The sequence below is a fragment of the Mesoplodon mirus genome, assembly GCF_964341445.2.
Source record: "Mesoplodon mirus genome assembly, chromosome: 19".
In the NCBI taxonomy this organism is placed as follows: domain Eukaryota; kingdom Metazoa; phylum Chordata; class Mammalia; order Artiodactyla; family Ziphiidae; genus Mesoplodon; species Mesoplodon mirus.
Genome location: NC_138995.1, coordinates 57,041,191 through 57,053,916, shown reverse-complemented (window position 1 = coordinate 57,053,916; position 12,726 = coordinate 57,041,191). Strand labels below are relative to the sequence as shown.

The 12,726-nt window shown below is 54.9% G+C and overlaps 1 protein-coding gene across 4 annotated transcripts in view; it reads right to left on the bottom strand.

Moving 5' to 3' along the window:
• Positions 1 to 6,891: 6,891 nt before the first annotated feature.
• The window catches only part of ARHGAP35 (Rho GTPase activating protein 35), a 122,661-nt gene continuing 116,826 nt past the window's right edge, over positions 6,892 to 12,726 (bottom strand). For all 4 annotated transcript variants that reach the window (XM_082606266.1, XM_082606264.1, XM_082606265.1 and 1 more), the window contains one exon: positions 6,892 to 12,118. In XM_082606266.1, the coding sequence (XP_082462392.1) occupies positions 11,761 to 12,118 (358 nt within the window). In that variant the 3' untranslated portion in view covers positions 6,892 to 11,760. The remainder of the gene's footprint in view (positions 12,119 to 12,726) is intronic.

Genomic DNA, 12,726 nt, shown 5'->3' with positions numbered 1-12,726 from the left:
TCTAATTCCATTTATTTATTTGTTTGTTTGTTTGTTTATTATTTTGGCTGCTCTCTGTGCAGCATGTGGGATCGTAGTTCCCCAACCAGGGATCGAACCCACACCCGCTGCATTGGAAGTGTGGAGTCTTAACCACTGGACCGCCAGGGAAGTCCTGATTCCTATTTTTTTTTTTTAAGTGTGATGAAGACATTTATTTTACCTCTAAGAAACTCATGTTACAAACTATTCATTTAAATAGGGTACAACCTTAATGTAATAAAAATATGTCTGAATATATGAAAAAGACTGATTCCTATTTTTTTAAATTTTTATCTTATCGTTTTCATTTTATTTATTTATTTATTTTTGGCTGCGTTGGGTCTTCGTTGATGCGCGCGGGCTTTGTCTAGTTGTGACGAGCGGGGGCTACTCTTCATTGCGGTGCATGGGCTTCTCATTGCGGTGGCTTCTCTTGCTGTGGAGCACAGGCTCTAGGCACACGGGCTTCAGTAGTTGTGGCGCGTGGGTTCAGTAGTTGAGGCTCACGGGCTTAGAGCGCAGGCTTAGTAGTTGTGGTGCAAGGGCTTAGTTGCTCAGCGGCATGTGGGATCTTCCCGGACCAGGGATCGAACACGTGTCCCCTGAATTGGCAAGTGGATTCTTATCCCCTGCGCCACCAGGGAAGCTCCCCTGATTCCTATTTTTGAAGACAATTTGGGCTGCTGGGTAGAGAACGAAGTGTAAGGGGTGAGAGCAGAAGCCGGGAGCCCAGCTGAGGGGGCGACTGGAAGAGTCCAGGTGGGAGGTGATGGTGGCCCCCAGGGAGGCAGTGGGTGTTGGGAGAGATGGTCGGATACTGGAGATATTTCAAAGGCAGGGCTGCCGGGATTGGCTGGCGACCAGATGTGGCGATGACAGAAAGAGAGGAGGAGTCAAGGGGATGTGGCAGTTCTGGCTCCAGTGCCTGGAGGATGGAGCTGCCCTTGAATAGGTGAAGCAGGAAGGAGGGCTGGGGCGGCAGGTGTTGGGTCTGAGCTCCCAAGGGGGTTATAGCGAATGAAGTCCCTCCAAGCTGAGTCTCATTGCTCTTGAGACCTCCTGGCACAGACCTGTGACTCCCTGAATCTCCAGCATCCTCCAGGCTTTCAGTTTCTGGAAAGTGCCCACCACACATCTGATCTTCATCCTTCCTGCTTTCACTCCTGCACTTTGCAAGCTTAGAGTGAGAGTTCCTGGAGCCCGACCTCGCTGGAGGCCAGGATTCTGAGAGTCAGGCTGTCAAGGAGCTGTCTCCCCTGACCACCAGGGGTGCTAATGGGGTACAGCACCCAGGAGTGTATTCCGTCAGCGGAGGAGCTCGTGTTCAGGTCTGAGAGTAAAACTGTTTTCGTTTAAAGCACATTAAACGGACAATGAAGAGTCTTTGGAGAACTGGGCAGCCCAATGTGGCCCCAGAGTTGTTCTGTTTTCGGTTTTGATCCAGCCAGCAAACATTTATTGAGCACCTATAAATGTGTCAGAAGCTCCAGGGATCCAGCAGGGAAGAAACAGGCCGAGATTCTTGTCACTGGAGCTCGCATCCAGGTGGGGGTGTCGGACAACAGATAAAACAAGGAAATATCTGCATCAGATGGAGCTAAGTGCTAGAGAAAAATAAAGCAGGGGAGTGTGTGTGCATATGTGCACGCGCGCGATTTTAGGTGGGCTAGTAAAGTACTGACAATTACTGGGGAGAATAAAGGAAGGGGGAAATGAAAGAAAACACCACCCATCCACTCGATAAATAGCCCCACATCCAAGTGTCACCCAGCCTGACACTTGGGTGTTGTCCTGGGAGTCTCCGACTTTATTCCAGCCCCAAGCTGCCCTTCAAGGTCACAAGCACAATACCGATGACAACAATAATACCTAGTATCATGGGGCAGAGCGGTAGGGGGATGAGAAGTGCCCCCACCCCACCCCAAGCGATATGTCCACGTCCTAACCCTGGAACTTGTGAACGTGACCTTATTTGGCAAAAGGGTCTTTTCAGCTGTAATTAAGGATCTTGATATGAGATCATCCTGGATTATCTGGATGGGCCCTAACTCCAGCGACCAGTGTCCTTATAAGAGACAGAAGAGGAGGGAATCCCCTGGCTGTCCAGTGGTTGGGACTGCCTCGCTTTCACTGCCAAGGGCCCGGGTTCAATCCCTGGTTGGGGAACTAAGATCCCACAAGCCACCATGCAGCCAAAATAAATAAATACATAAATAAAAAAGAAGAGGAGACGCCCAGGAAAAATACAAATACACAGGGAGAAGGAAGAGGAGGCCATGCGAAAACGGTGGCAGAGATTGGAGGGAGGCCAAGGAACATCTGGAGCCACCAAAGGCTGGAGGAGGCGAGGAACAGCTCTCCTCTAGAGACTTCGGAGAAGCACAGCCCTGATGACACATTGATCCGGGGCTTCTGGCTGGTAGAGCTGTGAGGGGAGTCATTTCTGTTGTTATGACCAGTCTGCGGTCATTTGTTACAGTAGCCACAGGAAGAGCCGTGGGCTTTGGGGTTCAAATCCTGGCTCCCACTTACTAGCTTGTGATGTTGGACAAGTCACTTGGCTCTTTTGTGCCTTGGTTTCCTCATCTGGAAAGTGGGGATAAGAAAACAGGGCCTGATACCTTGTAAGTGTCCAAAAATTATTAGCTTATTTTTTTAAAGATACTTTTTTCTTCTTTAATCAATTTTTAAAAGTTGAAGTATGGTTGATTTACTGTTAGTTTTTATTTTTATTTTATTATTATTATTTTTTTATTTTTTGTGGTACGCGGGCCTCTCACTGTTGTGGCCTCTCCCGCTGTGGAGCACAGGCTCCGGACGCGCAGGCTCAGCGGCCATGGCTCATGGGCCCAGCCACTCTGCGGCACGCGGGATCCTCCCGGGCCGGGGCACGAACCCCTGTCCCTTGCACCGGCAGGTGGACTCTCAACCACTGCGCCACCAGGGAAGCCCTATTTATTTATTTTAAAATGTATGTATGTATTTATTTTTGGCTGCGTTGGGTCTTCATTGCTGCGCGCAGGCATTCTGTAGTTGCGGCGAGTGGGGGCTACTCTTCATTGCGGTGCACGTGCTTCTCACTGTGGTGGCTTCTCTTGTTGCGGGGCATGGGCTCTAGGCACGCGGCCTTCAGTAGTTGTGGCTGGCGGGCTCTAGAGCACAGGCTCAGTAGTTGTGGCGCACGGGCTCCGTTGCTCCGCAGAATGTGGGATCTTCCCGGACCAGGGCTCGAACCCGTGTCCCCTGCATTGGCAGGCAGATTCTTAACCACTGCGCCACCAGGGAAGCCCCCGGGGGGCCTCCCGGGGGCCTCCCGGCCCCCCCCCAATTTTAAATATAGCATTGTGTACATGTCAATCCCAAACTCCCTGTTAGCTTCTATTAATATGATTTGTCTTGCTAACATTTATGGCAACTGCACGCTCTTTAATCCCCACCTAGGAGGCAGAGTTCCGGTGAGCAGTATCTCTCAAATCCTCACTTTCTTCTCCCTCCTCAGCTCCTGCAAATCCGACGCAGTCTCTCCCATGCTCAAACTACCCCATGGCTCCCAGGGCCCCCAGGACAAACTTTGAGCCTATTACCTCGCCCTGAATAAATGGATGGAGGACTGGTTGGATGAGTAGCTCACCCCCCCCACCCCACCCCTTCTCAGCCTGCTCCTGGGACACTTCCAACCCCGTTCTCACCCTCGCTTAAAACGTCACCGACCCGGCTTCCAACACTTCCCAGGCCCGACCAGGGCTGGGCAGGGCGGCGCTCTGCTGACCCCTGGTGGCCGCATGGAGTAACACGCCGCGTTCTCCACTTCCGGGCAGTCGGCCTGGAGCTGGTGAGAGCCTAGTAGCCTAGTAGGTGCTCGGTGCTGGCTGCAACTCGGGGAACAGACGGTGATTAGACATACTTTGTGTCAACCCTGGAGTCGTCCCATCTCCTCTCTCTCACAGCCACGTGCAATACTGAGCAGATCCTGTCGCCCTGACCTTTAAGATATCCGGACTCCCACCTCCTCTCTCCACGTCCAGTGTCCTGGCTTTGGTCTCATCCACCATCACTTTCCTCCCCACTCCAGGCTGTCTTATCGATTTCTCCTTTTGCCTGGGGCTTCACAGCACTGTTACTGAATCTGTTTTTTACCTAAAATTTTGATCATGGATTTTGGGGAGCTGACTTTGATTTTTTAAAACATGAATTGAAATATATTTCATGTTGATCACTGAGTTTGTGTCCCTTTAAGTTTTGTATCCGAGGCAAGTCATCCTGGTCTCTGCCTGCTGCAATGATGTCACGTCCCCAGAGAGGTCTTCGTGACCATCCCAAGTAACATCCCCTCTCCCCCTTAATACCTTATCTACACCCGACATTATGGCATACATTCATTTCTTTGCCTGTTTACTGTGTCTGTTCCACTAGGGGTCAACTCCCAGCTGTGTCCCAGGGGGCCTGGCACAGAGTAAACACTCAGGAAATATGGGTTAAATGGGCGAATAAAATCTGAACAAGTAACAGAAAAGTGCTGTTGAAGAAGAGAACATTTCTTTTTTCTTTGAAAGCAAAGGAGTTCATCTTGGTCTGGGGGGAGGGGGTGACTTTCCCAAGGAAGAGTCCATGGACCTGAAATCTAAAGGTTAGGGAGGGAGTTAGCAAGGAGGGGTGGGCAATGTTCCAGGAGGGAACAGCATGTGCAGAACGCCTGAGGTGGGCAGGCCCTTGAGGAGTCAGAGGGCTGGACCGAAGGGTGTAAGGTAAGACTCCCTGGGGGGTTGGCGGGGGCTTCACAGGACCTGCTGAAGAGTTTGCCTCTGAGGGCACCGGGGAACCCCAGAAGGTGTTAAGGGAGCGGTGGCAGGGCCAGATCTGTTTTGAAAAGTTTGCTCTGCTGCTACAGGGAGAGGGAAGGGAGGGGGTGAGACCGGAGGCTGGGAGACCTGGGAGGAGCCCAGGGAGGAAGCTGGTGAGATTCAATCAGGATGGTGACAGGAAATGAGGAAAATGGGGGGGGTCTGAGAGCTACATGGAAGGTAAAATGGAACTTAGAGGTGGGCCGGGTTGATGGGAGAGAGTAACACCCTGAGGAGGTCTTCAGGGTCTCTGGCTTTGGGGAAGCATGGGGGATGAACAGGTTTGGAGAAAGGGGTCGGGAGTGTGGCTGTGGGTATGTCACGGTCAGCAAGTGGAGTGTCACAGGCAGGTGGATAGGAATGTGGCCCTCGGAGCGGAGGTCTGTGCTGGAGTCACATGGGAGAAGTCGGCTTATAGACTCAAGTCAAAGGCAAGGTTGAGACCGACCATTGCATCCTACAGACTGAGGACCTTGGTGGGCGCCTTGTTCAAGGCACCTTGGTGGGCATTCTGAGAGGACATAGGGGGAGCCACAGGCCCTGCCCCCCCAAAGCTCTCCACTTGGGTGGATGGGGCTGAGAGGTATAAGTATACAAGTACACGTGACTTGAGACAAAGGTTTATGTCAGCACACATATTGAGTGTCAACTGTATACATTGTTTTGAAAAAGAACAAATGCTGAAGCATTTATGGGAGTCACACGAATCCCCATAGCAGGCAAATGGTTGTTGGGTGAGTCAATGTGTAAAAGGGTCTGGGAAGAATTTCTAGAGGAAGACTGGCTTGGAAGGACAGGCGAGGATCTGATGGGCAGAGCTGAGGTTTGGGGGTGTGTGGGTAGAAGGAATTCCAGGCAGAGGGAACAGCACAAGCAAAGACTTGGAAGCCGGAAGGAGCCAAGTGCATTCAGAGGATATGATTTTGACAGATGCTGGGGGTCTGACGGGAGGAGTGGGAGAGGGCAGGCTGGGTCTAGAGGGAGGGGCCCCTGGCTGGCCCGCGGTAGACCTGAGTGACTGCTGGCTCCTGTCCATGGGCAACGACTGCCTGGAGGGGCGTGTAGGGCCCGAACTCCGGTGGGGGAGGGTTGTGATCAATGACTGCGCCTGCCATGGGCACGGGAGGGGAGAGGCATCTCGTTTGGTGACTAGTCCCCACTGCTGCTGCAGGTAACGCAAAGCCAGGTCTTCCTTCTGGAGTAACTTCAGGGTACGAAGGCTGAGGACGGGGAGGTCACTGAAGGTGTGGGAGTGTCCATCAGAGTCCAGTTGAGCCAGAATTAGGACCTGGGCCAGAACGGAGGCAGTGGGAACAGAGAGGTCACGGCTGCAGGTGGCATCTGGGAGGTGACCTAGAGAGCCTAGAAGGAAGGAGGGGTGAGGAGGGAACAGGGATAGAGCAGACCGAGTCTGAGTGGCTCAGGTGTCTTTGAGGGGCAGTCAACCTTCATCCCTGGAGCTGCTGTCCCGAGAGGCTGACTCTCCTGGGTCACCCAGGGTAAACCCTGGCATCTGACCCCAGAGCCACTGGCATGGCCTCCGCTCAGAAAACGGGGAGTGACAGGGGAGGACAGGAGCTGCCGTTCGGTGTCTCCTTGGCCTGCTGGGTCCCTGTGGCCACAGGGGTCTCTGGGTGGTGCTTTGCATGATGACCTAAAGTAAACTGCAGGGGTGACTGTAGACGTGGGAGGAAGCAGATCGCTCTGCTAGAGGAGAGGAGAGGAAAGGAGAGGAGGTCAGCGCTGGCCCTGCGCAGGCGGGAGCTCCCGGCAGCAGTCCCAGGAATGGAGGCGGAAGGTGCCAACAGCTACCCAAGGGGCCCAGCTCTGCTGGAGAATGCCTGCTCCCAGGGGCGCTGTGGGACCCTCTCCCTCCATGGCCAGAGACCCACCGTGCTCCTCCTGAGGGTCTGAGGATGGAGCCAGCGTCCCCACAGGGCCTGAGGGGGCGGGAGCCTGGCCTGCTGGCCTGCTCGGGGTGGGTGTGCTCAGGGCCTGGGGAGGAGGGGCCACCTTCATCTCTCTCAGGTTTGGTTTTTTACAAGATTGATTTATTAACTATGATACATGTCACATAAGGCCTTTTCCGTTTTTTACACCATTCCCATTGAGACAAGTACAATACTCTGTAGCAAATACATGATTTTAAAAAACAAAACCAAACAAAAACACCTCAGTCAGAGATGCCTCAGCCTTAGTTGATGGCTGACCATGCACTAATCAGGTTGGAGCCTCAAAAAACCCACGTGTTTAAAAAAAAGTTTGGAAATTAAGCAAACATTCCTAATACCAACTAGAGGATGTCCTGGTTAAAGCCCCTAAAATACAAAGAAATAATTGTTATACTTTCTTTACATACAGTTCTTCACTTTTGCTGCGAAACAGAATTCTGGGCACACAGCCAGACTACTAACACATTTCAATACCATTAATGTTTTTTTTTTCCCCCTCAGGAAACTCAAAATATTTGTTAATTCAACATATATAAAGATCATTTAACATGTGAAAATACAAGTACCAGAAAAATAAGCTGGCCGCAGCACTATTCCAAATTTTCAAACAAGTTTTATTCCCATACAATTCAGACTTTTTAAAAATTTTCTTTAAATGTACACAGGGAACATGATTCTTTTTTATGCAAACAATAACTTACGCCCTGTCTCGACTACATTGAAGTGTAACATCACTGCCGTTGGAGCTTGCCAAGGGGGGTGCTGCTGGGCAGGAGCTGCAGGCAGTCGCCTCTGACCCTCGAGGAGTCTGCAGGCGGGCGGCCGGCTGAAAAATGGCTCTCAGAGGAGGAGGTGAGAAGAATCCTTCCCTTCTAAGACAGTGGCGGCAGGCCCAGCCCGGGACCTTAGACAAGAGTGGCCCTTCCCCTCATGCCAGGCCTTCTCTGGTGTGATCACCAGCAGTCACGGATGTGACTTAGGCTTCCGGCATACACGACTCAGTCGTCCTTTCACCTAAGCACGAACGAGCGGCTTGAACCTCCCAGCAACTGGAGGGCGGGCAACTCTTCCATCCACTGTCTGCGGAAACCTGTCTCCAGCCAGCTGGGCCCGTTCCCAGGCCCCGCGGCACACCATGCCCATCGCACACGAGGAAGGTGGAGCGAGGGCACTTGTCCGCAGCAACCCACCCAAATCCCTGGGGCTTCCTTCTCTTGGAAAAGCAGAGGCCTCAGTGGCAGAGCCAACACTTCCTCCAGCAAACATCCCCCCAGCAGTGCAGTTCTCCTCGCAGAAGAGGATTGGGGAGGGCACAGATGGAGATGACCTTGGATTACAAATGCAGCGGACTGGTTTCCGAGTTTCAGGGCTGAGGCCGGAACACCCAAGGCCTAGGGGATGGCGTGCCTCCAGGTCTCCCCCACCCCCGCCCCCCGGAGAAGCCAAGGTGCAGGGACGAGGGAAGTTGTGCTCCCCCAGCCCCTTCTGGCCGGTGTGCTGCCCCTATGCTGTCACCTCTGTCCACCCTGGCAAGGACACACACATTCTGCTAGAAGAATTTCACCTGCAGCATGCATTCTGCTTTAAGCAGGAAGACCAAGATGGCAGTGGGATGCAGGAAAACCCAGGAAACAGTACTCAGTATTTCACATTCCTCCTCAAAATGTCAAGTGATGGGAAGAACTTGACAGAACGCAGGAATAAATGCACTGTGATACCCACATGCAACACAACCAATAACTGAGGGCAAATTCACAAGCCACGCCTCCTAACCCTGGACCACTTCCCTCTGCGGAAGCACCGGCGTTGCAGACCAGGAATCAGCCTTATACTTACAGTCGAGGGCAGTTCATTCCCAGCTCTGAGTGTCTACACTCTTGTGGATGTAGAAGGAACACTGGACAGAGAGAGCGCTTCCGGGCACACCGCTATTTTGCTGTGAGGCGCAGAACGAGCCCCATACCCCCACTGACATGCTTACCCATTTTGGCAAAGGATAATTAATGCCTGCCACTCCCTCAATTCCTAGAGCTGTGGTGCAGCTCACACGAGAATGACTTGTCAGAGAACTTTCCAGAGCTTCACACACTAGATGAACGGGGGGTGGGGGGAAGCATTCCAGTTACGGGTAGCCTGCCCCAACACACTGCCACACTCGCCTTCGCGGGGCCCCTCCAAGTGCCCATTTGGTCCAAATGCTGACCACCCCCCCCGACCCCCAGAAGCCAAAGCCTAGGGCCCAGCACTGCTGCTGGTACCAGTACCAGCTCGGAATGAACATCCTCCAGCCCGAGCAGCAGAAACTGTAAGCAGAGAGTCAGCAAAGGAAACAAAGAGGAACCCCTGGAGCTTCCTGTCCAAGTGTGGCTTTCGGGGCACAAGCCACCAGCCCGCACCTGCAGTGAAAGCCCTGGCAGGACACGGGGGGCAGGCACGTGAGGGGGTCCCTGCAGCTGCCCGGGGTGGCTGGCCGGGGGCACTGTGGGACCGGAGGCTAACCTGTGGAAGTCTGGTCTCTGCTACTCCCACGTGGGTAATGATGCAATGCACAGGTGTTCACCCTTACTGTGCCCCTTCCCCATCCAGAAAAATCACCTACCACTTACAGGACTGTGCAGTCTCAGGGATGGGGGTGGCCTGGGAAGGCGGGACAGCTGGGGGCTTGCCAAGTTCCTGGTGCAGAGCCAAGGCTGCAGCTGGCCCAGTGTGCCAGCACAAGGGGTGGTCGTGTAGACTGGGCAGTGGGAGGGGTCCGGGCCACTTCTGTGTTAGTTCACACATGGGACAGTGGCCCCAGGCCACCCCCACCCCAAACTGGGGCTGACTGGGAGTAGGTGAGCGTGACCGAGAAAAGGCAGAGATGAATGGAGTCATTTCCTCACCTGCCTGGGGCTCAGAGCTGAGGGAGTTGGAGGGCCAGAGAACCACGAGTCTGCCAACCTCAGTCAAAACTAAACAGAAACACTGCCTTCCAGCCAAGCCCCGACCTATAAAGCATGAAGCACAGATCCACCAGAAGAGAAGAAATCCGGCATCCAGCATTACATGAGACATTCGTGTACCTTGGGTTTGTTTTTCGACTTGTATCCCCAAGGAGGCAGTAACACGTGCAGGGATCATTTCGTTTTCCCAAAAGCACCTTATTTTGTCAAACAAGAACTAGCGACAGTGAGACATCCAGCTCATCCAGAGGAAGAAGTCAGTGAGCCAAGGGCCTACCCCACCCTCCAACAGCCAACAGGAAGCATTTGAGGCTGCGAGTGGCTGGGATTGTTCCGAGGCATCTTTTACTTTGTCAGGTCACCCGGCTGAGGCAACCCAGGGCAGCCTTGAACATACCACAGGTGCTGCTTCTTAAAGTGCAAAGCGACCCCAGAGGACTATGCAGCGTGTGGGCCTCCACCCCACGCCCAGGGTACCTTAGTGTCAGGCTTCTTCACTGCAGAGGCCATGGCCCAGCCACGGGAATGGGGGGCAGCCAGTATCTGTAGCAGCCTTAGCAGGGTTGCTGTGTTTGGAGGGCGGAGGTGGGAATGAGAAGGGTTCTCAGGGGCCAGTGGAAAGGCCAGGAAGGGCGGGGGAAGGCCACGGGAGGAGGATGGTGTCAGGCAGGCACGATGCCCTCCTCACGACTCTCACGGTCTTTGTACCTTTAGCTCCTCTGGGCTCTGACAGCCTGGGAGCGTGAAGGATGGCCCTACATGGCACCAACAGACCACCGTACTTCAGAGTTCCCCCCACACGGCCCACTTCCCACAAATACCCCTGCTGGCGCAGTATGAAAATGATTCCACTTTAACACCAAACACACTGAACCAAACCCCAAGTGCACCCGGGCACCCTCCAGCTGCCCCACCCCCGCCCCCAACCTTGTGCGCGCACGCGCACGCTCACACGCAGCGGCAGCCTTTCTGTAGCACTGTAGTGTGTTCCGAGGCAGACCAGTATCTAGGCTGGTCTCCCGAGCTCTTCCCACCAAGGGCCCAAACCGTCTTATGGGGGTGGTGGGGGGCACTAGTGACAGGACCTAAGTGGGACCCCAACAGGCTCTCGGGCAGCCACCCCTGCTCTGCTGTCACCAAGACGGGTCCGCACCCACCTGCCTGCCTCTCGGCAGAGGTGGGGAGAGAGTTAAATCTCAACGTCTGTAGTTTTCTTCCTTTTCTTTTTAAAAATCATTGAAGGGGGTCTTCCCATTTTTCTTCGTGTTCCTTTGTTTTAAAGTGAACGTATCCCCAAAGCCTGTGAAGCGAGGAGGGGGTGCGTGGGGGGTGGAAGCGGCGACACCCTCTCTCGGTCCAGGTACGAAGCTACCCTCCCTTTGTTCTGATCTGTGCTGAGGGCAGATGCCCTCAGCACTGTACCTCGGGGTGGCCGAGCCGTGGCCTCCATGTTCCCAAGGAGGCTGCTCGACAGGCTGCTCGGGCCATGGGGGTGGGGTGCAGATACTTCCCACTGGTGGCAAGTGGCAACAGACGGGAAGTGTACTCTTTAGGGGCCGCCGGCCCTGCCCTGGGGCAGCCTGAAGCCCCAAATCTCCTCCTCCCCTGGCCAAAGCCCGTGCTCTGTCCAGTGGGCGGACGCCCTGAGGCTGGTGTGCGCAGACAGGTGGGGGAGGGGGTCCGGGGAGCAGTGAGCGTGTGGAGGGCCACAGGGCCACTGCCTGGCTAGTTCAGTCCTCAGAAGGGTCCAAGTCAAAGGGCAGGGCCCCGGCTGTGGCCTGCAGCCAGCCCCAGGTCTGCAGTGCTGGGCTCAGGGCACTGGACGGCCCAGCCTCTGGCGGACTGTTGGCTGGTGGTGCTACCACTGAGATGTCGAGAAGGTGAGAGGAGAGAGGGGACACCCTCCCCACCCCCGCCCCCAGTAGACCCGGTTTTGTTCAAGGCCAAACGCCACCCCGTCAAACAGAGAAGACCGTGTCTCCTTTCGCCCTGGGCCTCAGGGGCTCACAGCGTGTGTTCGGCTTGAAGCTGGGAGGGGAGCAGTGGCTGCATCGGGGACTGGGGGGTGGGCGGAGGAGACTGGGGCGGTGACGGCTGACTTGTGACGGGTGTGGAGGTGAGGAAAGGAACGGTGGAAGCCAGGGCAGAGGGGGAGCTGGGCGTGGCGCCGGGAGGCTCGCTGATGGGCCGGTTGTGGAAGAAGAAGGGGCACTGCTGGATGAAGAGCTCGATGATTGTCTGGTAGGTCCGGGTGGCCGTGAGGGCGTCCATGGTGCTGAAGTCGGGTCTCATCAAGGTGGGCCAGAAGCAGATGGACAGGTTCTCACTGGTCATGAGATTCACCTTGTTGTTGTGGCTGACTCTGTAGGCGACACCAAACTCAAGGTCAGAGCCCCGCAGCAGGCCTGGTCGAGGATCTCCACCGCCTGTGCTCATGGTCGCTGCCGCGCCAGCTGCTCTCCTGGCCCGCCCACCCGCAGCCCGAGAACAGAAAAGGCCCCAGCACAGCTCTCCAGGGCCCTGGCCTGCGAGTTGAGGCCCGAGCCCCTCCACGCCCCGTCCTCTGTTCCAGTGCCTCCACGCGGCTCTGAGGCCCAGCTCACGGGAGGCACCCCGCCCCCCCAGCCCCGTGGGTGGGCAGGATGCCTCAGGGACTCTCCCGCAGGCCCCCAAAGCGGGGCAATGCTCTGGCTGTACAGAGAAGAAGCGTGTGTATCCCAAGCCAGGGTTCATAAAACGCCACTTTGTCAGGAGAGGGATAGGTCTGGCTGGAAAACAAACCTACTCTGTGTGTGAATAAATGTGGGAACCATGCAGCTAACTGGTTTCCTGACTGTGGCTCCCTGCACTTGCTTGACTGCAGTTCACTCTTTTTACACTGCACACCTGTCTCGGCCCAGCGTTCTGTCACGCCAGTCAGGAAACATGAATCCTGGAGAAAGGACTTTGGGTGTGCGGGGGGCCATGCAG